Source organism: Pieris napi, chromosome 3 (genome assembly GCF_905475465.1).
Source record: "Pieris napi chromosome 3, ilPieNapi1.2, whole genome shotgun sequence".
Classification (NCBI taxonomy): Eukaryota; Metazoa; Arthropoda; class Insecta; order Lepidoptera; family Pieridae; genus Pieris; species Pieris napi.
In genome coordinates this window covers 8,938,070-8,962,235 of record NC_062236.1, presented here as the reverse complement: position 1 = coordinate 8,962,235, position 24,166 = coordinate 8,938,070, and the positions used below count along the sequence as shown (strand labels likewise).

General features: G+C 31.6%; 3 protein-coding genes across 3 annotated transcripts; 2 read left to right on the top strand and 1 right to left on the bottom strand.

Annotated features, from left to right (window-relative positions):
* The first annotated feature begins 12,732 nt into the window (after positions 1-12,732).
* Positions 12,733-13,858, top strand: LOC125063147 (transcription factor BTF3 homolog 4-like). Its single transcript, XM_047669398.1, has one exon. The coding sequence runs from the start codon at positions 12,914-12,916 to the stop codon at positions 13,442-13,444; it is 531 nt and encodes a 176-aa protein (XP_047525354.1). The 5' UTR covers positions 12,733-12,913; the 3' UTR covers positions 13,445-13,858.
* Positions 13,859-14,911: 1,053 nt separating this feature from the next.
* On the top strand, positions 14,912-18,196 carry LOC125063145 (TGF-beta-activated kinase 1 and MAP3K7-binding protein 1-like). Its single transcript, XM_047669396.1, has 6 exons — positions 14,912-15,261; positions 15,379-15,513; positions 15,947-16,052; positions 16,465-16,729; positions 17,251-17,407; positions 17,546-18,196. The coding sequence occupies exons 1-6, from the start codon at positions 15,128-15,130 to the stop codon at positions 18,084-18,086; spliced, it is 1,338 nt and encodes a 445-aa protein (XP_047525352.1). The 5' UTR covers positions 14,912-15,127; the 3' UTR covers positions 18,087-18,196.
* A 638-nt stretch (positions 18,197-18,834) lies between these two features.
* On the bottom strand, positions 18,835-23,329 carry LOC125063146 (26S proteasome regulatory subunit 10B). The gene is made up of 9 exons (XM_047669397.1): positions 23,155-23,329; positions 22,755-22,874; positions 22,301-22,437; positions 22,029-22,127; positions 21,409-21,558; positions 21,079-21,202; positions 19,937-20,147; positions 19,326-19,491; positions 18,835-18,973 (listed from the first exon to the last, which is right to left on the bottom strand). The coding sequence occupies exons 1-9, from the start codon at positions 23,237-23,239 to the stop codon at positions 18,896-18,898; spliced, it is 1,170 nt and encodes a 389-aa protein (XP_047525353.1). The 5' UTR covers positions 23,240-23,329; the 3' UTR covers positions 18,835-18,895.
* Positions 23,330-24,166: the final 837 nt, after the last annotated feature.

The window sequence follows — 24,166 nt, the reverse complement described above, 5'->3', positions numbered from 1 at the left end:
AAATTTGTTGTCAACGCTGTTACGTCATTATATGTCGACAGTACTTTTGATACTTAAAATTAAAAAATATAATATTTGAAAACAAATCTAACGTGCAAATAATTTTTTTTTTTATATAACTGTCGCATTTTCCGTACAGATTCTAGTTTACGTAAGTGGTATCTTGATAAACAACTTAATAAAATAATACTTTTTTTAACTTGTTTGTACAATATATAATTAAATGTTGAGTAAGCCACCCCAAATAACCTATAAAAAATGAATGTTGTTATTTGTTAGTATTTAATTCATAATTTACTCATGTTATAAAAAAAATTGTTGTTATCAATGGACAAGTGCCGGACATCATCCCTTTTTAGCTTAAACAATCCATGATAAGGAAATAAAATTAATACTACAGGATTTTTTTACTATTAATAACTGCAAAAGCTTAAATATTTCGTTAAGTCTTAATTAAAAACCTTTAAAAAATCATTTATTCATTCTCACGATCCTAGAAAAAGGCACGAGCTAGAAAGTCTGAGTATTTTAAATCACACACCTATAAAGTTATAAAATCTCAATCAATAGCTATGTAACACAATCCATCATAAAACAGATACATCTAGCAATTTTCGATAACACATATAGTGGTCCCCATAGACTAATAACAAAATACCGTGTAACGAAATGTCGTGGGGTTGCGCCCTTACCAAAACTTATATATGGCGTCCGAAATCTTCAGAAAATATTAAAGGGGTATTGAAAGGGAGATTCATACCTTCAGTTGTAACTATGACCGGTAAATGGGGTTTACTAAAAATCATAGTAATGGAATCAAGTTTTATGGTATCTGTAATACTTACGTAGACACAATAAGCGTTTACAAAAAAAAACTTTTTTTTATTTTGTGAACCTTTCTTAGTTTAAAGGCCGGCAACGCAATCGCGAGCCCTCTGACATTGCGTGCCCGCCTGCCCCGATAGTAAAAAAAAAGGCAATGGTTTCTTCCACTCTTGTATGAATGACATCTATTGGTAAAATGGAACAATCAATCCTTCTTATATGACCCCTAAAGAGGTATATTTTGTAATCACACTCAACTTACGTTAATTGCGTTCCAAATGGAAATGGAATGATTCTTATTTATTAATTCTAAAAAGATATATTAATAAAACTTAGTACCAATTTGATTTTAACTTAATTGTACTTTTAGGATAGTTTTTTAACCGACTTTTCGATGAATTTAAAATTCGACAAGCAAATTTTATTACAGTTAAATAATATTTCTTATTATGTTTGTCCCTAGTACATATTAAATCCAATGAACGCCACCACGCTAAGTACCGTTTTTATGTCATATTTTAGGTATCATTCCAACGCAATGTCGTTGTCATAAATTAAATCTATATAATCATATTTCGATTTTTTAAATATATAATATTCATACTAGATTGGGTGTGGCGGAGAAAGAATGAAAGTAGAATAAATGCCGTGGAAATTAGAGCGATAAACGATGTGGTGTATCATTGCGTGATGGGATGGCAAGGATGCGAAAGGGAATGCTTAGATGGTTTGGCCATTAATGTATCAAGGAGGATATACAAGGCTACCGTGGATGGTGAAATCGGGTTGAGCAGTCCTACAGACCCGGACCAAATCCAGGAGGAACTAGAGAAGCGATAAGTAAAAACCGACGAGTGATGGTGATGAATGTCATGAAAGTGGATGAAGCGAGAGAGGTATATCAGGACCGTAGCAAGAGGAGATCCGTGGTCTCTGTCTACCCCATTTGGAAAAAGGCGTGATAACCTAAACAAAATATTATTTATTCAGAAGTATAGAGATTTTATTATTTCTGATGATGAGATTAATATAGGTTTTAAGAAGAATCATTCCTCGTTCCATAATCAAACTATTGTCACCAAAACACCGCTTACAACTAATCATTTAAGCTCGTAATTTAACCGTAACCTAATATATAGTGATAAAAAGCAAACCTGTTTTCTTAAAAAACCGCATACAATACAAGAATGGAAAAACGGTGTGAATCAACCCATTAGTTAGTTTTTGTACAAACGGACGGACGGTATTATGTTGTCAAGCTAACGGTGACACGAATTTCATTAAGACATTTTTATGTACACAGCATTTTAAGAATTAGTTTATTTTCAAGCCCCTGTATTAGTTAGTCAAAATACAGCCCCGGATTTAGGCGTAAAAAGTAGCTATACTTGGTTTCACAATAAATTATTAATTGAAAAGTCGACTGAACAAAATTGTCCATTTAATTTGGAAAATAGTTTGAGGCCTCCAGACCTCCAAATTTATATCAATATGTATAATTTTCGACGTTTTTTTTATAAAACTTATATAATTTTATTTATATATTTGAGATAAGCAGAGTAATAATCGTTACAAGATAGCCTTTAGATGAGAACCCCGGTTTCGTTGGACTATTATTTGCCATTGCCTTCTTACAATTGTACGGCATATAACCTACGTTGGGCTTACCCTAAATCTTAACTTATATATTTGTATGTCATGGTACCTTCTTCATCCGGTCGGCGCATCCGTGATGAGTTCGGCCTTGTATCGTTGGAATAGGCGGTTGTTGCTAAGGAATAGGTGATATAATAAAATAAACTACATATTAACTTTTTTTTAAATTGTGACACTATCGTACACGAATTTTTAGCTGTACACTACCGTGGTTTTCATCGGTATTCCTCGTTATACTTGTGAGATAGAAAAAGTTGATATTTGCGAGTCTAAAACGTAAAGACAATTTTTTTTTTATTATAAACCAAAAATATAAACAGTAATCATTTTCCTACAATTCGAATTACAAATCTCTTTTCTTAAAATATACTGCGTTGTCTAATTGAATGTTAGAAATATATAGTATTCCCTATACAGAAAAAAGTTGCTAAAAATAGACATTATCTACAACTGGAAACAATATTTAAATCATGCCATCAACCGGGGGGCATGGGAATTTCATATTTAAGTATTTATGAAGAATAATTCTTTTGTCTGTTTGTATTCACTGAAGCGTCCATCTCGCTGGACGTCCGATTGTCCGTCGACCTGTTTTTGATGAATATTGTTAGGACTTGTCTATCACGTAATATGGGTAGTCGTAAGTTGTTGGGACTTTTTGTGTCTATTTAGCGATACCTACATTTGTGCCTACACTTACTGTAATGACGTCATTACAGTCACGTGACTGGCGATAACAATTTACTTCGACCGCTAAGGATACGAGTATATACTACTTCTCGGCCAGTCAGTAGTTAGACTGACCATGGATCCTCTCTTTAGGTTAGAGGAACAGTACATATTAAACTCAAACTAAAAATATCTTTATTCATGTAGGTAAACAAGTACACTTACGAAGTGTCAGAAAGAAGTTAAATTAATTTACATTTACTACCAGTTCCCAAGTCAAGGGCGTGGAGCGGGTAAGAAGAACTGGCAAGAAACTTTCCGCCACTCATTTTAATCGCCAAGTATAGTCAATACAAATTGTTTGAACTGGAGCAAATCAACCCCAAGGATTAGGGTCATTTAAGTATTCCTCAAATTTATAAAAATCTTTATTGATCAATTTTCGTTTAACGAGGGCTTTGAATTTATTTAGTGATAATTCTCTAATTTCGCTTGGGAGTTTGTTATAAAAACGAATACAATTTCCATATAAGGAGTGGTTTATCTTTTGGAGCCTGGTTGGTTTACACTCCTCCATAGATTACATTACTAATATATTAAAGTATTACAAAAAATATTTGTAAGAAGTTTGTTAACACGCTTGAAGATATTTTTCTAAGTTGCACACAAAACGTATTTGTCGGAGCAATGGCGTTACTGTCAGCTATCATTTCATCTAAATATTGATAATGACCATTATTTTTATTAAACTTAAAACTATTACCATAATAAAAGCTATACGTTCCCGTTGTATTTAAAAAAAATTTTGTTTTTACTTATTTTAAATTGTTTCTATAAAGAGTAAATCAAAATACATTTAGGTACACTCAGAATACAAGCTTACACTCATGAACATCAGAAAAAAATATGCGTCTAAATTTACGTTTACTGCCAGTTCTGAAAAGGGCGTAGAACGTACGAGAAGAACTGGTAATGGGTTACTCTTTTAAATCGAAAAGGTATTTACAAAATGTATATAAACACATATTTAATTAAGTTTAATTTGGCCCTATTTGCGACGACGGTGTTTGGCGTATTTGCTACAATGAAGAACTTTATAACATTTTTGACGCCAACGTCATCCGATTCGCAAAATCCAACAGGATCAAGCACTTGAGACATGTGCACCGAATGTCGGATGAAAGAACCCCAAAGTCCTTACTGAACTCACAACCAGGTGGCAAGAGAAAACCAGGTTGACCGAGGCTGCGTCGGTGGGATGGAGTAGACAAGACAAGACCTCGAAATAATAGGTGTTCGAAGTTGCCATAAATTGCGATAGCGAAAAAGCTAAAGTCCACAAGGGGCTGTACCGTCATTGATGATGATGATGATGATTTAATATCGTTTTTGTTTTTTGTATATTTTGCCAGTGTTTGCTTTTTATTTGTACAATAAACGCAAAAGAGGAAGACAATTTAGAAGGTAAATAAACCACATTAAGGAAACAGCAGGTGGTACATGACAGGAATGGTGGGATTTGGAGGAGGCCTTTACCAAAAACGAGCACACATATCTAATAAATAATGAGATGATAGAAATATAATTTTGTTTAAGTGTTATCAAATAAAAGGCTTTTATTATTGTACACTGTGGCACACGGGCCTACGCCAAGTGAAAACAGTTTTTTAATGGATCTTGTAGAAATATGCGGGTTATTCTTGTTGTATTTAATATAACTGCTTGTTGAAGGATGATATAATAATAAGTATTATTTACTATAAGAAATAATACGTCTCACACATTATTACATCAAATCATAGATGCTTTGAATCAAAAATGTCTTCAGATTTTATTTAAAAAAGTTATTCCATTGTACACGACAGTTTAGCTGAACGCTAAAACGCGTGTTTTTCATCGATATTCATCGCGATAAGTTAGTGTTGGCTACAAAATGTCGATATTTGCGAGTCTAATACATCGATAGCCAAGTTTGATGCTGCGGGCGAATGGGATATACGGATCGAAATTTTAGACTTTTCCGATACGTTTCACCGTTTTTATATTGGAACTACAATTTCTAAATATGTATTATTATTTTGTCTAGTATTTGGTAGTTACAAAAATTTGTTTATCAGAAATGTATACTGTATATTCGACACCATTTAACTATGTCGGAGTATTACGTCATTGAAACGTTTTTGTTAATGTAAACCGCGGTGTGTGCATAAGACTATCTAGTTTAATAGTTAATAAGAAGTTTAGTTTTTATTTGTTCTTAAGAAGTTAAGAGCAGTGTTGGCCTAGTAGCTTCAGCGTGCGACTATCATCCCTGAGGTCGTAGGTTCAATCCCCGGCTGTGCACCAATGGACTTTCGGTCTATGTGCGCATTTAACATTTGCTCGAACGGTGAAGGAAAACATCGTGAGGAAACCGGCTTGCCTTATCCCAAAAAGTCGACGGCTTGTGTCAGGCACAGAAGGCTGATCACCTACTTGTTAACAAATGATGATGAAACAAATACAGAAATCTGAGGCTGCGCAACCTTAAAAGGTTGTAGCGCTACTGATTTAATGATGTGAGGCAAACAAACCCTAAGCTGCTTCAAAATTTTTGCAAATTTCACATTGTATAGATAAATAAGGAGCCCTGAGGAGACTTGAATCTATTTCAAAACTTCAAGAAATACACTTGAAAACTCGACCTATGAGTTCCATTGTTACCTACTTTTTGGGAAATACAAAAAATTACATCATATTTTTCCTATTTTTCAGATTTTCCTACGATCACGCAGATGGTATAGGCCCGTGTGTTTACCATCATTATGGAATCCTTGCGTCTCTCGTTTTGGCTGATTTAACGACTTGAGAATTTGTTCGTGCTGTTTTGATTGACGACTCGGATACATTACAATGACAATAACAATCAGCATTTTATGTTCATTGTTTATTCGTTGCCATGGTAACGCCTGGAGAAAACGAGATATTTCTAATTTCGATGATAAGCAATCCTAACATCAACAAGCATTTGCAATTCAATGCATATTCTGATATTCATTTCTAATATTACGAATTAAAACAAATTTAGTTCAAGCTTAAATATAATGCGATAACAGTGTAATTCGTTTACGCGACACAACGAATGAATGAATAATATTATATTACTTTCGTAAGCAAAATCGCAAATATCTAGTAGAAATTATATACTAGAAGATAATTAATTTAGTAATTTCGTCTAATAGCAAGTCTTACTGCTAATAAAAGCATAAAACCAAATTGATCCCGTTTATTATCAAATCACGGCCAATTATTTGCTCAATCTTATGTCATGCAAAAACCAACTTTATTTCTTAAACAAAAGCTTCGTTTTCAATACTAAAACGCTAATATAACTTAATAAGAGAGACACAATTTAAACTCTATGTATAGGTGTTAAAGTTTAATTTACGTTATATGCATCTTAGAAGAGCTATAGACTAATTTTCCAACAGCAAGGGGTAAGGTGTCTCTTTCTAACTCTATACTAAATAAGTTTTTATCTCTGTCTCGTGCACAGATATTGATTTTCTCTCGAATAAACTTAAGAGGAAGGAATTTGCATATGGTTAGGGGTAAGTCTAAAATCGGTTTTTTTTTTGGTGCTATTTGAAAATTTATAATATTTCAGTTCAGTTTCTTACTATAACATAATTTATGTTTAACTTTATGTAACAAAAAATATTTCGTTACTATTTTTTATTACATCTTGAGCCGTTTGGAGAAATTATTTAATATAAGCATATTTGTTTTTTAATCTTTTGAAATATAATATTTTGAATAAATAAGTTTTATACAATAAACTAATATTATTTTGCTTCATATGTAGGTACTTATAACTCGATTTCGTGCTAGTAAGAAGCGCGCTATTAAATTATTATTTTCTCCGTGACAGTTATCATCAAATCTACTCGATCGTACCCTTAAACTAATGACATAATAATGCAAATTACAATTATTATTACAGCTCAATTGCAGACCCTTAAACCACACCCATAGATTATACGCAACATCAAACGAAGGAGTCCCATTGGCTTAAAACCCCTTCGTCTATTTGCACGTTACCAGTGTTGCAATATGGAAGAAATATTTTATGACGTAAATATACATGACTTAGGTATTACATTTATTTTATTTTTTGAATTGGTGCGTATGTTCGATTATGAATAGGTAAAACCTATAGGCTGCCGACGGAAAACCATTCTTTCGTATTTGACTGTTTTAGAAGAAAGAAAAGACTTAACATGTTAATGGAGTATTTTTTCAGTAGATATGGCGTTACTTTTATTATTGCTATAATTGTGTAATTTCTAAACGTAACTGGAAAATTTTTATACCTAGGTTCAATCCATATATTTCAATATGTGTAACCTTCTCTTTCACGTTCTCTGTTACATTCTCTATTAATATACAAAAATTATGGTTTTATTACAACTATCGAATGTATAAAACAAATTTTCAGTATCTACATTTAACAAGTTGTAAACTGGCCAAGTTACAAAACAAGATATTGTCCGTGGTTGCCAAATTTTATTGAAAGAGGTTTTATTTGTTTCCTTTTTCAAATGCATTTTCTTTTATGGCTTGAGGGCATATTGAATAGAATTGGCGGGAAAGTTATTCGCTCTATGGCTCTATGGAGATTAACCTTTAGGGTTGTTATTACTGTTTGGGTTTTTCTTTAACAGTAAGTTATCGATACTATGGGCAATGTTATAGCACAGTTGCTATTTTTATTAAAATATACTACAAACATTATTTATAAATAACTATTACTAATTAACTTTAATTTTTGAATCTTTGGTAATAATTTATTATAAATACGGTAGCTGAAGAAATTATTATTATTCGCCTTCTGGCCAGGCTTAATTCTGTAGATCATACCGCTTTATCTTAAATATAATTTTTCTCTTTACAATTCAATAGACATTTTTTTAAATGTAATTGATTTATAAAAAATTTGCTAAAGAAAATATTTTTTTGATGTCAATTTCACAAAGCACACGAAATAAATTCCTATCGTTTTAGGATTTATACGGGCTCGAATTGGTTTTCGCTCAATAAACTGTGATTGGAAGTGTTCTGTTACCACGTTGTATCGTGTCGGGTTGCCAGCGTTAAAATTAAACCGGACCTCTGGGGGCAGTTAGCCCAAAATTTTTATGTTTTGACAGTTGCGTAATGGCGCGAAAATGTTCTAAAGCGGTATTATGTTTCCTTTGTTAAATTTGAAGAAGTTAAGTACCTACTCTTGTTTCTAGTTAAAATTTGCCAAGATATTGTATAAAATAAAATTATTTTGTTACATAATAGTATAATTTTCGTTTTTCGTTTTTTATTTACACGAATAGGTATGGTGTAGGTACAATATCACATAGATGGTTATTTTTTTTTCTCAATTTTTGCCACACAAATTCGTCTTTATTTTTATCTAAATAGCCAATTTAACATTAATTTCGCCATTGACATATTATGTTTACTCTTACTATGTTATGAAATATTTTAGTAAGTAAAAAACATTTCCAATCGAGTAAACCCAGGTATTACGCTAGTTTCACAGTAGTTGTACAAAAAGCAAACGACATCGGCCGAGCGATAGATTGTGATTGAATTTGTTTCGATACATTTTCCTTTATTTTATTTGAACGGCTGAACAAATATCGGACCTTTGTATTCGATGGGATTCAGGTTTATCGGGAGCAAACATACCCATACAATGTAATATTAATGTTACTATTAAATTAAATAAAACGTGCGTTTCTCCACACTGGTCGTGAGTTTTAACTCCAGTTGCACTTCACCCAAATTCAATGGATTTTCAACGCCATATATTAATAACACGACTTAAGACTAAGCATGATTCACATCTGTCAAAATCATATTTGGCATATACTTAGCACTAAGTCGCAACTCTGAATCTTATGCTTAGAACTAAATATTGATATCATATCGCAGACACTACTGTAATAGTGTGTTCACTTACACGCCATTATTTTCATAATAGTAAAGGACCAGTCCACTGTACCTTCCAAACCGAAAAAAATATGTTTACCTGTTAATTGAACCCAAGACCTTTGCTATATACACATCGAACGAACCCAGCTAAAGAAAAATGCGGATATAAGATATTAATTATTATTTTTCTCAGTATTTAAATGGTAAAACTGATTTGCTTGTTCGTAATAATTAAGAAACCTTTAAAAAAATTTTAAGTCACAGTCGTAAATTACTAATCTTTAAAATCCCGTGAAATTACTTCATAAATATTCACTATATCGACGGCACTAATTTGTCCCTAGGCAAAAAAAAACAAAAACGCCGCCACTTTTGACATCTGTCAAATTTCGCGCGTAAATGGGTGGTCGCCAAATCCACTTAATCCGACCTGTTTAGATAACTAATGAGTTTAAAATCTTCGAAACTGTATTCTAAATTATGTCATCTTCTAATCTGAGTCATTTAGTAACAAAAAATAGGATTAAGTGGATTCAAAACTTGTAATGTGACACTTAAAAGGCATTTACGACCGATGCGTCATGTTTAGCTTAGTTTTAACTGTTGTACGGAATATGTATTTTTTTATTTCTACATTATTGAATCTTTACAGTACTAATTTGGTTATAGGTAAACAAAAAGTAAGTAAAAATATTTAAATTTGTCAGCCACAATACCAAATACATATATATAAAGTAAAAAATATGTACCTACCAAATCAATAAAGCGGTAGGTATTTTACTTATTTGTCAGAATTCAATTATTATGTCAATCAACACTTAATTTATATCCACCATACGAAGTAGTTTTTCTAAATAAAGCCAGCTTGTTACCTAAAAGGGCATTATTAATGTACTGTTTAAAAAATGTTTCTTTTATGGCAACTATTTTTATTCGTAGTTTTTACATCCTTGACAGAATGATAACGAGTCTTAATAATTGTTTAAATGACAGACTTAAACCAAATCGGTGTGATTAATTAGGGCGCGGGAAATGGTAAAAAAAGTGTCAAAGATTGCCAGTTGTCACATGTTTTCTGTTCTAAATTTGAAAGTTCCAAAACCTGTGCATAATAGTTCTTAAAACCTAACTGTTTAACTAATGTTCTTGAATAGTTTATTCTATTATTGTAGGTATTGATAGAGCTATACTTACAAAATTGATTTTGTAAAATAAGATTAGAGTTTAAAAAAATTATAGAAATAATTCAAATTATACCTAAATAAACTAAATTGGGGGCCTGTCGTGAACAGCGCACCTACATAATTTCGGACCACGTCGGCTACCACCAAGCATCATCAGGATGTTTTTTCTATGTGGCCAGCGTTTCAGTAGGTATTCATTAGAAATCCTCTAGAACCAAAAGTTCCAAGAATTCCATAAGTAACCTGTCAAAATAGGACACTTTTATAATTACGACACGGTAGGATAACGGACATATAAGAAGTTCAAAAACACCAATATTAATAATGAACCTTCCTTAGAATAGTCTTTCTAATGAAGAAAATATACGTCACTCGTCAACTCATAAAACCCAGTTATCGTGCCATAAATATTTATCTACATTACTTAATGCACCTCAATGTATCTGTGGTGTAAAGCTGTCATCGAGACATCTTCGCGCCATCAGGAACAATATGACAGCTATTTAATTTTCGAACGTCGATACGCCTGCTATTACTGAATGTTTTGCTAAAACGTTTTTGAACGTAGTTTGCGCGCACTTACTGAATGTGATGATAGATGTAATATCGTGCAGAAAAGTGAACGGTGGATAAAAAAAATTACAAAACACATTTTCTCGTCATGTATATAAAGGAACCTAATAAATACATTACAGAGGGTATTGCCAATGTTATGAAATTTGTATTTTATAAAAGTTGTCAATGTTTATGACACTACGACCAAAGTTCATTATTTTTAGTACACAACTTTATTTATTTGTTGACCTAGAATACATATTTTTAGGTAAATATTGATTATGAAATGATCACCTAATAAGGCAGACATAATTTAATCTTACTTTTTGTAAGTTAATCAAATTGAGCACAACGTACTTATTATGTAGGTATATTTTTCTTCATTTTCGTGTTAATCCGCAATATCTTACTTTTAACATAGACCGGCCATGCTGCCACAACACACTAAAACAATGATTTATTTATTGGATATATGGATTTCAATTAGAGAAACATATTGCCAAATACCAAAATAGATCTAGATCACAGAGAATTGATTAAAATGATATGTTTAATTTTAGTGCGATTGAAGAGTTTTTAACCTGACTGTACAAAATTCAATAATAAACTAATGCACTTATATTTAGGCCGCGTTACCCGCTTATAGGTTTTTTATAATCATATTTATGTTGATTTGCCGTTGAGTAATTCTCAGTTTATTTGAGCAATTTGATGTACTGGCTTAAAACATTTAAGTGCTCCTAACAAATTACTTTCAGCTGACGCACAATAATGTTATAAATTTAGTTCATTGCTGTTACTTATCTTTATTGTTAAGTATATTACATAGTTATATATCTAATAAGTTTAAATATAGTATATATGTTACAGTTCTCACTACACCAGGAACCAGGGACACTTGTTTTTTATGTATTAATAGATATACTTATTTCTGTTTTACTTTAATAAATTTCTTGATTTTTTTATTAAGTATGAGGCAAACACATTTCTGTTTCTGTCGGAAACACGAAAAAACCTTCTAGAAAAATGAGACTCAATAGAAATAAATGCTCAGAAGATAAACACGCTTCAATTGTAGTATTACCTACGTTAACCTTGTGTCATTATTAATTATAAAGGAAGTTCTTTGCTATTTCGTATGTAATTTATAAACATTCAATCGCACACCTACATAAATTGAATGATTTTTACTTCGGATTTTCACCTAACGTATACAAGGAATTGGAATCGTTTTCTGTAGCATAGAAAATTATGAAATATTTAATTATGATACCAATGGATGTACCTATGTTCCCATTTCCACCAAAGAAGACGCACGGGCAATAATAATAATTTAAATATAAAATTGCATTATTAATTTTACTCTTTAATATTTCTCTTACCATAATAAATATTCTTTAATTATATTCTTCGCTTCCTCAAATTATTATTCCTCAATTACCTATTATAAATAATTGCAAACCTTTGACACTTCTTTAGGTACAGTAACACTACTGTTATAAGTTGGTGATACCGCAAGAGGCATCTATTTTAGAAAAGCATAAATTTGTTACGGTGTTTACTGCCATCTATAAACGAATTATGTTTTTTCAATCGTTTAATTTTTAACCAAACAGATGGCGCTTTGTGAGATAAACATACATCTAAACGTTTCCAGTAACGCAAATATTTTATTAATTTTGTGTGACTTTGTTAAAAAATTATAAAAATATAAATAACATATTTGTATTATATATTTATAAAAGAATATTCATATTTAAGATACATTAAATTTGATATTTTTTTCCCTTCACGTTTGCCTTTGACATCTGGCAAATCATAAAAAGGAACGTAAAAATCCGCAGTGCTGCCAACTACTAAAAGACGGAAATAACTAGTCCCAAAAGAAACCTCAATCCACCATTTTCCCTTTGTAACTAACCGGTGTCCAAAACACGTGCGTACTATCAAGTTACATGGAATTCTTAATTGTTCGCGTTTAAATCTATATAACGACTATAATAAAAAAGTGCAGCGCGCTTTTATTCAACAGTCACACATCTTAAATAAACAAAATGAACACGGAGAAGCTGAAAAAACTGCAGTCACAGGTGCGCATCGGCGGTAAGGGTACTCCTAGGCGCAAGAAGAAGGTTGTCCATGCGACGGCCGCGACAGATGACAAAAAGTTACAGTCATCATTGAAGAAGTTATCAGTCAATACAATTCCTGGCATCGAAGAAGTTAATATGATCAAAGATGATGGAACGGTAATTCATTTCAATAACCCTAAAGCACAGGCATCGCTCGCGGCGAATACCTTTGCTATTACTGGACATGGTGAAAACAAACAAATTGCGGAGATGCTGCCCGGTATCCTCAGCCAGCTAGGCCCTGAAGGGCTCAACCAGCTTAAAAGGATAGCATCAAGTGTGGCTGCTCCAAAGCCTATTGACGAAGACGACGAAGTACCTAACCTAGTCGGTAACTTTGACGAGGCTTCAAAGCAAGAAGCAAAGGAAGTCATTACTGAAGAAAAGGAAAAAGAGAAAGAGGAAAAGAAACCTGAGGCTGAAACCAAAGTCTCCGACAAGAAGACAGATTAGACATGATTAGTTTTTAAATGCTCATTTAAAGTGAACGCTAGGGTTTCCAAAGCAGTGAGATGTGTCTCAAATTTGTTATGTTAATACACGTTTGAATTAATCATTTCTTTGATGTTTTGGTGACGGTGCCTTGTGGACTCATGTCTTTGGAAGCCTTCATCCATGCTATACCTTGCACTAACAATCTTGTTTCATAAGTGTTGTAAAAACTGTTAATATTGGCAATATTAAGTACATAAGTTTATTTGAGTCATAGATGTCAGTATATTTTAACTATGTAAAATCTGGTTCGCTTTCAATACAACTTAGATGCTCTTCCTAGAGCCAATATTATATAAAATATAAAAATTGAAAAATGTGTAAAACGGTTAAAGTTTTTGTTATAAATATGTGACATAAACTTTAATCTCTGAATTGTGTTTTTTTATCTTTTCTGTTTCCCTTTTTATTAAATTCACATAAACCGCAACTGGTAATAGGTATCAGTTATTGTTTGGTATTTAAAAAAAAGTATCTACCACTGCATCTAACAAACTATTCATAATGTGTGTTTCATTATTTTTCTAGGTATGGATTTACTAAATAATGATATATTTTTAAATAAAACTGGGGTCACAATTAATTTCTATTTAAGTTTTTCAAGAAGTGCTGTATCCTTTTAACTTTGTGTCCTGTCTTGGTTTACTTAAAAGTAGTTGTCTTCTAATTATAATAAAATTAAAAGGCATTATTACATACAATAATTAAACTAGTTATTTTTTAGAGTTTTGAGTTATTTTAGAAATATGGAAAGAACTTAATTGTAGTTAAAATTTGAATTCTTTTGTGTGAAACAGGTTAGAAAACCAACCAAATGTCTGAGTTCACATTTTTTACGAAGGTTTCGACTACTTATTTCGTGATCACAGCCCACGCATCGTGACAGAAATATTAAGGAAGTTTTAACATAAGTATTCATAAAACTATGAGCATAGTTGGACATTGGAATTAGTAGTGTTGATCTTGCAGTATTGAAAGAGAATCGATATTTTTAACCGATATAAAATATCGAATATTGTACTAAAAACTTTTTTAATTTATTTAATTAGGTACTGAATTCATAGGCACTAAGTTATTTACAGTAATTTTTAGGACGATGTTTTGTGGTTATTTTAGGAGTTTAAAAAATACATCACTGTATTTAACTGGGACTTTAATAACAGATTAATTAAATAAAATTTAATCATATATGTATATATAATACAAATTGTGACAGAAAATAAAAAAAAAAACACTATCAAACATTAAGGTTCTTTCGTACATATTTCTAGTTTCTACTCTTTTTCTTTACTTGCCTTGAGAGATCTGTGGAAAGATCAAAGATTACATTTCCCACAGGGCACAGACCAAGATTCAACAAATTTCATTCATAATATAAATATATTAGACAGTAGACTTAATTTGTGTTATATTGAATGTTGTAATGTTTTTGGATTTTATTGAAATAGATAAATCAAATAAGCATTATTATTATTTAAAAAATATTACCAACCTTGCATAATTTGTATTTTATACTTATATTGGATTTAGGCCTGAGGACTGTTGTGCTGTGAAATAAGAAAACCTCCCCGCGATAGCTTGTCGAAGTAAAGGAGCCGAGAGAGTAAAGTGCAAGTAATTAAAAAGCTGAAATCTTTCTTAAAAATGATTGCTAGACCCTGGACCGAGGATCTGCCAAAGTGCCGAAATACCTGCGTAGCCTCTTATTTCTCTCACCTTGGCGATTCTAACTCTACAGACGATTGCTTATGTTTTTATTGCCAAACTGAAGATAACTCGTAAGTATTCGAATAACATAACTGAAATTCTTGACGTCCATGGATCAAATCGTCATGGATGGTTATCAATATGCAATATGGATTTGGTTAAAGCTTTATATTTAATATCAATTACAGATGCCTTTATGGTGTATTTGAGCCACACAATGGTTTAGATGCGGCCAGGTTTATAATGCAGAGAATGGCTGCAGAGCTTCTATTTCCTCCACCCTCCTTAAGCAATACTGATGAGGAAATAAGGGAAAGACTTAGGTATTCTAAGCCAATATTTTATCATATTAGGTCTAGATATTTATTTTCACATTTATCAATATCTAGCTGCTATACCTTAATAATAATAGACTAAAGTCTAAAGTTAGACAATAATGCATATATATATGCAAATTTATTTGTAATTTGCATAGATTACAGTACAAACAGAATCTACATTGTTTATATTTTCATTATTATAAAAAAATAATTAAAAAAAATGTTTAAGTGGCTTCAATTTTTCCTTGGCATACAGTATTACATTACATTTGCAATATTTGATTAATGAAAATTTGTTAAAATATTTATCACTTTAAGTTTTTTAAATTGATGAAACTTCTGATGATTGAAATGTAGATTTACAGTTAGTAATTAGGAAGCAGTGAATTATGTTATGATATTAATTAATTTATATTTTTTTCTTGTTATATTTCAGAAATGCTTTTATATCAGTAGAGAAAGCATACATAGAAAACTATGATGGAATGATAGCTGAACGGACAAGTCTTCAATATAGATTGCAAACTTTAAATGAAACACAAGTAAGCAATTGTTCAATCATTGTATCCTAACCATATTAACTTTGAAAAAAGTCATGGAAGTATAATCTAAATCAACTATCTGCCCTGTTACCATAGATATAATTCTAGATCTAACATAATGAAAGAAATATATAAAAAATTTGTGTCACTGTGTCAAACTTCTCAGAATTGGCTTGACCAAATATGATTTTATATGTGCGTGTGTAAATAGGTATGAAAATAGCTTGTTAAGTGTGAAGTTATGAAATGTTGCTAGTATATTAGACCTTTAAACTAATTTGCATTATTTTTGTTCTCCAATTGATGGCATGTTGAATGAGTAGCAATTATTTTAGTTAGTTGTTGAAAAATCTGTTTTTAAACTAAATCATGTTGGACTTATTTCAATTAAAATAAACCTTTCTTCGTACAGATATCTCAAAACTGTGATAACATCCTCCATCGCCTAAAAGAAATTGATCATCACCTATCTGGCGGCACTACAGTTGTATTAGCTCTTGTTCATAACAATAAACTGTTTGTGGCTAATGTTGGTGAGACCCGGGCACTCCTTGGCAGAACAGATGATAATTCGGTGCTAAGAGTTGTCCAATTGACCATGGACCATAGTTTGAATAATGAGGATGAGTTGTTACGTCTTTCACAGTTAGGATTGGATGTCAATAAACTTAGGAATGGTAAGTTTTTATGGCTGATTTTATCTTGATGTGAAAATAATATGGCCTTGTTTCTTATCATGATTACAATGTCTATTGAAAAAGAATGTAGTACATGTATATATGTATTCTGAAAAAAGGAGTCTCTTTTTTAAGAAAGATGAAGCCCTAAGAGGCAGGCCATTGATTTCTTTTTTACTTTATATTCGAGTTTTAATGGAATAGAGATAGACAAGAGTTGACCTTCACATAACCTATATTTTATGTTATCTAATTACTGAGTGTAGTAAATGTAATTCTTAAAAAAGAGACTCTTTCCCAAAAGTCTAGCAAGGCCTGTGTGCTTATTGACATAAACCTATTTACAGTAATTTTTAGGACAATGTATTAGTGGTTATTTTATGAGTTAATTATAAAATAAGATATCAGTGTGTTTAACTAGGACTATTATTTACATTCAACATGCTTATTGAATCTAAATAATTATAGTAGTAGTAAATAGTTTGTTCAGGTGTTTCTTAGAAGATATACATTTTTTTCAGTGCAATATCTAGGCAACCAAACTGGAACACGTTGTCTTGGTAACTATCTAGTGAAGGGTCTATACAAGGCATTTCCTAGTATTAGTGCAGCTATGTCAGAGCCTGTTGTGGCAGCTCCAGAGATACATGGACCCATATTGCTCGATGAATCTTGCAGGTATATCTTTTTATAGTTCACGATTTGCTTTTGATTTGTTTATCCCGCGATTTCAAATAATAAAAAAAAGCCATAATTAAATAGAAAATATGTATAGTACTTTAATTGACCTCTAGTTAAAAAAAAAATGTATTTCAGGTTCTTAGTTCTAGTCAGCGCGGGAGTCTATAAGCGCATTCAAGAAGTCCGAGGGAACAGCGAGGAAACAAACAAACAACTCGCACAGAAAATTGTCGAGAACTTCCGTAAACAGTCAGAATTTACGCGTGTCAGTCAATCTGTTTTAGAAGAAATCGAAGATGATTTCGTTACATTTTGTGCTCAAAATAATTTAACGCCAAAACCAAATACGCATATAACCCTACTAATACGAAACTTCAACTTTCTCCCGCCAATTCCAAATGACAGCTGTCAGAAGAACGCCTCGGTTAGATTTAATCCGATAGTTCAATCGAAGTCCAACACGCTCTTGAACGAAATCGATTCTGAATTTTCAAATGATTGCGAGAACGATTCTATTGTTGACACGAATAGATCGATCGAGTCGACATCTGATGTATACCCAAATCGCCCTTATGAAAAGGATAAACGCATCAAGGGTTATGTTGATTTTTCATGTTATTATGAAAATGTGGCGAAAGCCCGTAAAAATGGTACCTTGCCAAGTTTTATTAAGTGATTTAATATGACCATTTCATAGACAATTATCATAAGTGCTTTGCTTTTGACTCTTTGTGACTAGATACTACAAATGTAGTAATTATGATAAGAGATTTTTACGGAATAGTATTGATTGTCGTTTTATTAAATTTTACGTTGTAGTGTTTTATTTATGATATATGAACCAACAAATTACTATTACTAAATTATTACAAGTATTGTCAAAGTTTGAAATTTGTTATGTTAAAGTTATAGATAGAAATACCAACACACAAATATACAGTATTTTAATTTTCTCAACCTACATACCAATAATAATTAAAAATTGAAACAAATTTATATAGTTAAGTTCCTAAAGTAATATCGCGTGGCGCCTATGTTTAAGTTGTCGTGTACAATGTACATACAGACAAGCAGTAAAATAAATTCTTCTATCTGGTGGTTTCTGGTTGCGGTAGGATTTTCTTAAGATTATTAAAAAACAGGCGTGGTAAGTAACGATATCTATCAATGATAAAATCCATTATAAGCAATAAATCGGTCTACTGTTTTAACTAAAGTACAAATTAATAATAACCAGAGGCCATACACATTTAGGTCTTGCGTATCTATTTCGTGATTTTTTTTAAATAGGAAAGGTAGGTGATCAGCATTCCAAGCCGCCTGAAGCTTTTTAAGATTTAAGACTCCTCTAAGTTTTCCTTCACCGCGAGTGTATGGACGCCCATAGAACAGTCCACAGTTGCAGGTAATAAATAACAAATGCATTTTTAATTACATTTTATATATTGAATTAAAGACATTAATAGAAATACAGGCAATATATAATTAGACGGGTTTGTAATCCAACTTGCTTTCAAGTTTCTTGTTATCCGCTACCTTACGTACTGCTTTCATTAGATCCTCCTGTAATTAAATTAATTATTATATGTTAACAAAATAATACATTTTAATGAAATTTAGTGCCTCAATAATAAAACCTTGTTTGTATATCAACATGATTCACACAAAAAGCCGTAAAACTATTAAAATTTAAATTTTTTTACTTAAATAAAGTATGAATTAAAATAAATACATTATTAATTAATGTGCATGAACAAAAAGAAAGTTAAAAACATTAGTATAGGATAAATTTTCAAATGATTACAAGCATATAAATTTCTAAATCCGTTATAGTTTTTCAACTTTACCAACAGGAAACAAATATCTTTATCGAATCCGGGACTTTCATTACGTATTACCAACTAATAAAGATTACCTGTATAATATATTCTCTCTCAGCTCTGATTGCGAATAAACCAGCCTCAGTACAGACATTTCTTAAGTCAGCTCCGTTAAATGTGTCCGATAGTTTGACAACTGCCTCATAATCCATCTCGCCGTGTTTAGCAATCGGTGCCGCGTGGATTTTCAGGATTTCCAATCTGAATAATGAGTTGTGTTAAACTAAGCTATATATATATTTATAATGTTAGACACGACGGTTAGGCGGTAATGGTCTAGTGGCTTAAAGTATTACGTCACGCAATTTTTGGAGATTATTGACCCCTCCCCCCGTGTAACGCGCCGTAACGTTTCGTGACCTAGTGACCCTTAATACCTAAAAGTCACGATTATGTGATGTAAAGTACTGGAAAGTCGAAAATAATAATAAAAATAACGCGTAATTGAATCCCCGCCCCGCATCGTAACGTTTTAAAAAAGGAAGGTAAAGAGATATGGCACTAAGATCTGAAAGCAGCACACACGGGTTGACTAGCTTTATCTATTAATAAATACTAGTCAATAATAATATTAGGTACATACAAAGATGAATGTTCATAAAAACTGTAGTGAAGAGTAAAAAAATAAGAAAGGTAATCTATGGACCTGGCTTGCTCATTTGGCAGCGGTATCTCAATCTTCCTGTCAAGACGTCCAGGCCTCAACAACGCGGGGTCAAGCGTGTCTGGCCGGTTTGTAGCCATAATTATTTTCACTTGTCCCAGGGAATCAAACCCGTCCATTTGGTTCAGCAGTTCCATGAGCGTCCGTTGGATTTCACGGTCAGCGCTCGTACCTTCAGAGAAACGTCTGCCACCTGGAATTAATAATAATAATTACACATTGAATTGATAACATTCCTTTACTTGTTTGATATTGGTTAATTAGCAACACCATTTTCCTATAAAAATTTAGTGATTAACGTGGACGGTGAACTCACGACATCGAGTTCAGATACAGGCGAAACAATTGTGTCGGGTAGGTTTATAATTTGACGTAAAAATTTATAAATTTCAGAAATGACTGTCCAAGAATTTTTTTTATTTTTATAATAAAAATTTGTTTTATTAAAGACTTGAATAAGAACCTAAATAAAATACCAAAATTATGTTATAGTGGCATTTTATTTGATGTTCAATGAATACTTGGTTACTGTAATATTAAGAAATTTTTTACTGGATTGAAGTTCTGTATTTATGTATTATAAATTTACAATTATTTTACATAATTTAAAATTTAACCTAATTTAATTAAAATATAATTTTTAATTTAATAAAAATTAATTTATATACATATTAATAAAATTTAATTTTTAATTTAATAAATACAACCCAACAGACTGAGTTTAAATAAGAATAGGCAGGCTCCGCTGGGAGTAGCGCCTAACACGTCAATAAGCTCTCAACGTATCTACCTATAGTCTCAAAGGCTGATTGTATGATTAATATTTAAAAAAAAAAAAATTTTTTTAATAAATAATTGTAAATTTATAATACATAACTTATATCCGGTCAAAATTTTTTTCTTTTAAATTGATATACTACAATTCGGCCAGTTAAATTAACTACAGTTACACATTGATATTTTAGGAGTATCTCTTTGCAATTGCTATTAAGTAACTAAAACAATAAACTATATGTAGGAAAGGCATTCAAGCCTCATGGGGTTGCAGGTGCCCATCGGGGACTGTTAGCAGTGGCTTGTAAGTGGCTTAGCCCTAGTGTCTCATATAAATAGGAAAATCTCACCAATAGCATCAATTTCGTCCATGAATATTATACAAGGCTGATGGTCTCGTGCGTAGTTAAACATCTCACGAATAAGACGCGCTGACTCGCCGATATACTTGTCGACGATAGCTGAAGATACTACCTGTAATGTGTATTTATAAATTATGACTATATATGATTCTACAGATATTTGAAAATAATTGAGATATAGATGTGGAAATATACATTAAATGGATAAAACGGAATATGATAATTATCTTTTAAAAATTTAAAAATTGTCACAATTGCAACTGAATGTTTTAAATAAACCAGTTATGGAGAAGGATTGCAATTACTTGAATTTCTTACCTTTAAGAAGTTAGCATCAAGCTGTGAAGCAACAGCTCTCGCAAGCAGGGTCTTTCCAGTTCCTGGAGGGCCATATAAGAGACAACCTTTCGGAGGAGTTATACCAACACGAACAAATAACTCAGGATTCATTAAAGGCAGCTCAATCACCTGAAAAATTATTATTGTGTGTTAAGTTTTTATATAAACACTAGCTGTGAACTACGTTCCGCTTTATATGATTTAAAAAAAAAATTTATAAAACAGGGCGCAAATGGGCAGGAGGCTGATGGTAAGTGATCTGCCCATGGACACCAATGGACACTCTCAATGCCAATTAATTATTAAGTAAATTCAACTTCATGAAGTATTTCAAAGACATGCCAGAAAGACAAATCCAAAAGCACAAAAATCGGTCCAGCCATATTATAAATGGTGTAACTAACACAACTTTATTTTAAATATATAATAAGTTTGAGTAAGTTTAGGTTTAAAATATGAGTTATAATGAAATAAGCAATATTTCCAGAATAAAACTTTTTAAAAGACTCAGATTCTGTTGGTAAATATATAAAAATATATGTAATAATAATTATCCACAAAATAGCAGACACAACAGCTGCAAATAATAGTGCACAAACCTCTCTAAGCTGTCGTATCTGTTCCTGCAGGCCTCCTATAGCAGAGTAAGTGACGTCTCCTGGGTCTTCATGGCTCATGTTGTAAACAAGAGGGTCTACCTGAAATCATAACAATTAATTAGTTATTATAAAGTAGTTGTCAGCATTAGCACAAAATTCATGAAACTGATACTGAACAATGAATTTATGTCCTGAATTGTTGGCAAAATTGTAGGTATTATGATTCACCTAACCCACCAAAATGTCAAAGGTATATAATAAAAAAAACATACCTCTCTTGGTAAATGTCGCATGATGGTGAGAGTAGTCATATCTAATGCAACTCGAGTACCACCCTTTAGCTTGTTCTTGTCCAATTGACGCCTGCATCCCACAACATATCTGGGGCCATTTGTTGCTTTTACAATGACTAAAATTAAACAAAGGTTTTTTTAGATTATTATTTATATTATTATTATTAACATTATGATTTAATTATGATAATAGTGTTAGGTTATAGTTAAAGAAATATTTCAACCTGCTAATTATTTCAAAATTTGGTGATGATACACAAATTTGAAAGACAACAATACAAACAACAACAAGACAACAGTCAAAGTAATTTATGATTGATGTATTCCATAGTTCTATATTATTGATATATTGATTGGTCAGTTCCAATCTAAGGTCAAAACCCTAGATTTTATAAAAAATAAAAATATTGCATTGCAACAAAGCATTTCTTACACTTTTCTTCAGTAAGTTGCTTTAACACTTCACCAACAATTTGACCCACGCTCTGAAGGGCTTTGAGATCATTTTCACTCTTATCATACTGTTTTGTTAAATCTTTTAACTGTTCTCGCACTGAAAATAAATATACATGTTATTTGGATTTCAACATAAAATATAACCGTAGCACCTTCATTGTGGGTGCATAATATATGAGTTATATTCTTAATACCATAAAAATAAATTAAATGCCTATAAGACGTTAGCACAGTTTGTAGAAATATTTAGAATATCTGGCACTACAACAATGTCTAATAATAATTATTCATAACTATTGTAGTCTTATAATAAAATCATCAACAAAACCTATGAGATGATTCGGCATAAATTGATAAGTTTGGACCATAATACTTACTATCTTTAAGCCTCGACTCCACTTCTTTATGTTCCATCAGCTTCTTTCGATAATCTTGAAAAGATTTTTCTCTTACTGGCTCCATTTTTATTCGTTAATATAATAGTATATAAATATAATTCGAAGCCAACAAAAATAATCTTGCTTGCTGATGAGAATCGAAAATCACCACAGATTACTTTTAATTCACAATTTTGAAAATGACAGCTTGATGTCATCATAAAAACCTGTTACAGATAGAAAAAATATGCACAGCGCATACGTAGTGAGTAGTAACGTGTTAAAATTTAACGCCATTCACTATGTTACATTCTATGACGTGATAATATATCCTTTATAAATATCGGGTTTTGAATGATGAATGTTTGGTTTCATGTAACATTTAAATATAGCGATGGAAAAAACTAGTTAAGTTCAAATAATTATATACGTACTTTACAAATAATATTAGAGTTTTATGTTTATCAAGTAACCTTTTCTTGGTAACTTCCTCACTCCTTAAGAAATCTTCAATTTAAGAGATAAGATAAAGTAATGAACAGTGTAAAACTGCACCTAATTAAGTATCCAAACACGCGTGTGATGCTGATACTAGATATTAAAACTTAAGCTAGGCTATAATGGCTTTTAAACACGTCACACTAGTCTTTTAATACCCCTCATCATGCAACAGTTTTGCAAACTACTGTTAAAGTTTACTATTCTAACTATAAAGGAGAATAAATAATTGTAATCACTTTGTATTGAGTTTAATAATAAGAATTATGGCTTTAAAATAAAAACGTGTGTTGTTAAGATAGCTAATTTCTTTTTACATTATGTTTTAGGATAACATAAATAAAATAGGCTTTAAAATCACGCGCTCGGACTAAACAAATTACTTGGCTGGTGTGGCTCATTATAATATGTATACACAAGCATTAGTAAATATACTATAAGATTGTAAGTCGAGCGAACTGACACAAAATCCTTTAAAATAGGACAGCAGTCGACAATAATTTGCGGAAAACTC

Bases quoted from the DNA above. Each gene is read 5' to 3' on its own strand.
- LOC125063145 (XM_047669396.1), top strand. From the start codon at position 15,128: ATGATTGCTAGACCCTGGACCGAGGATCTGCCAAAGTGCCGAAATACC. The intron at 16,730-17,250 runs GTAAGTTTTTAT...CATTTTTTTCAG, and splicing joins TGTCAATAAACTTAGGAATG to TGCAATATCTAGGCAACCAA. The intron at 17,408-17,545 runs GTATATCTTTTT...AATGTATTTCAG, and splicing joins TTGCTCGATGAATCTTGCAG to GTTCTTAGTTCTAGTCAGCG.
- LOC125063146 (XM_047669397.1), bottom strand. From the start codon at position 23,239: ATGGAGCCAGTAAGAGAAAAATCTTTTCAAGATTATCGAAAGAAGCTG. The intron at 22,128-22,300 runs GTATGTTTTTTT...TTATGATTTCAG, and splicing joins TGCGACATTTACCAAGAGAG to GTAGACCCTCTTGTTTACAA. The intron at 19,492-19,936 runs GTCCATAGATTA...CTCATTATTCAG, and splicing joins CTGCCAAATGAGCAAGCCAG to ATTGGAAATCCTGAAAATCC.
- LOC125063147 (XM_047669398.1), top strand. From the start codon at position 12,914: ATGAACACGGAGAAGCTGAAAAAACTGCAGTCACAGGTGCGCATCGGC.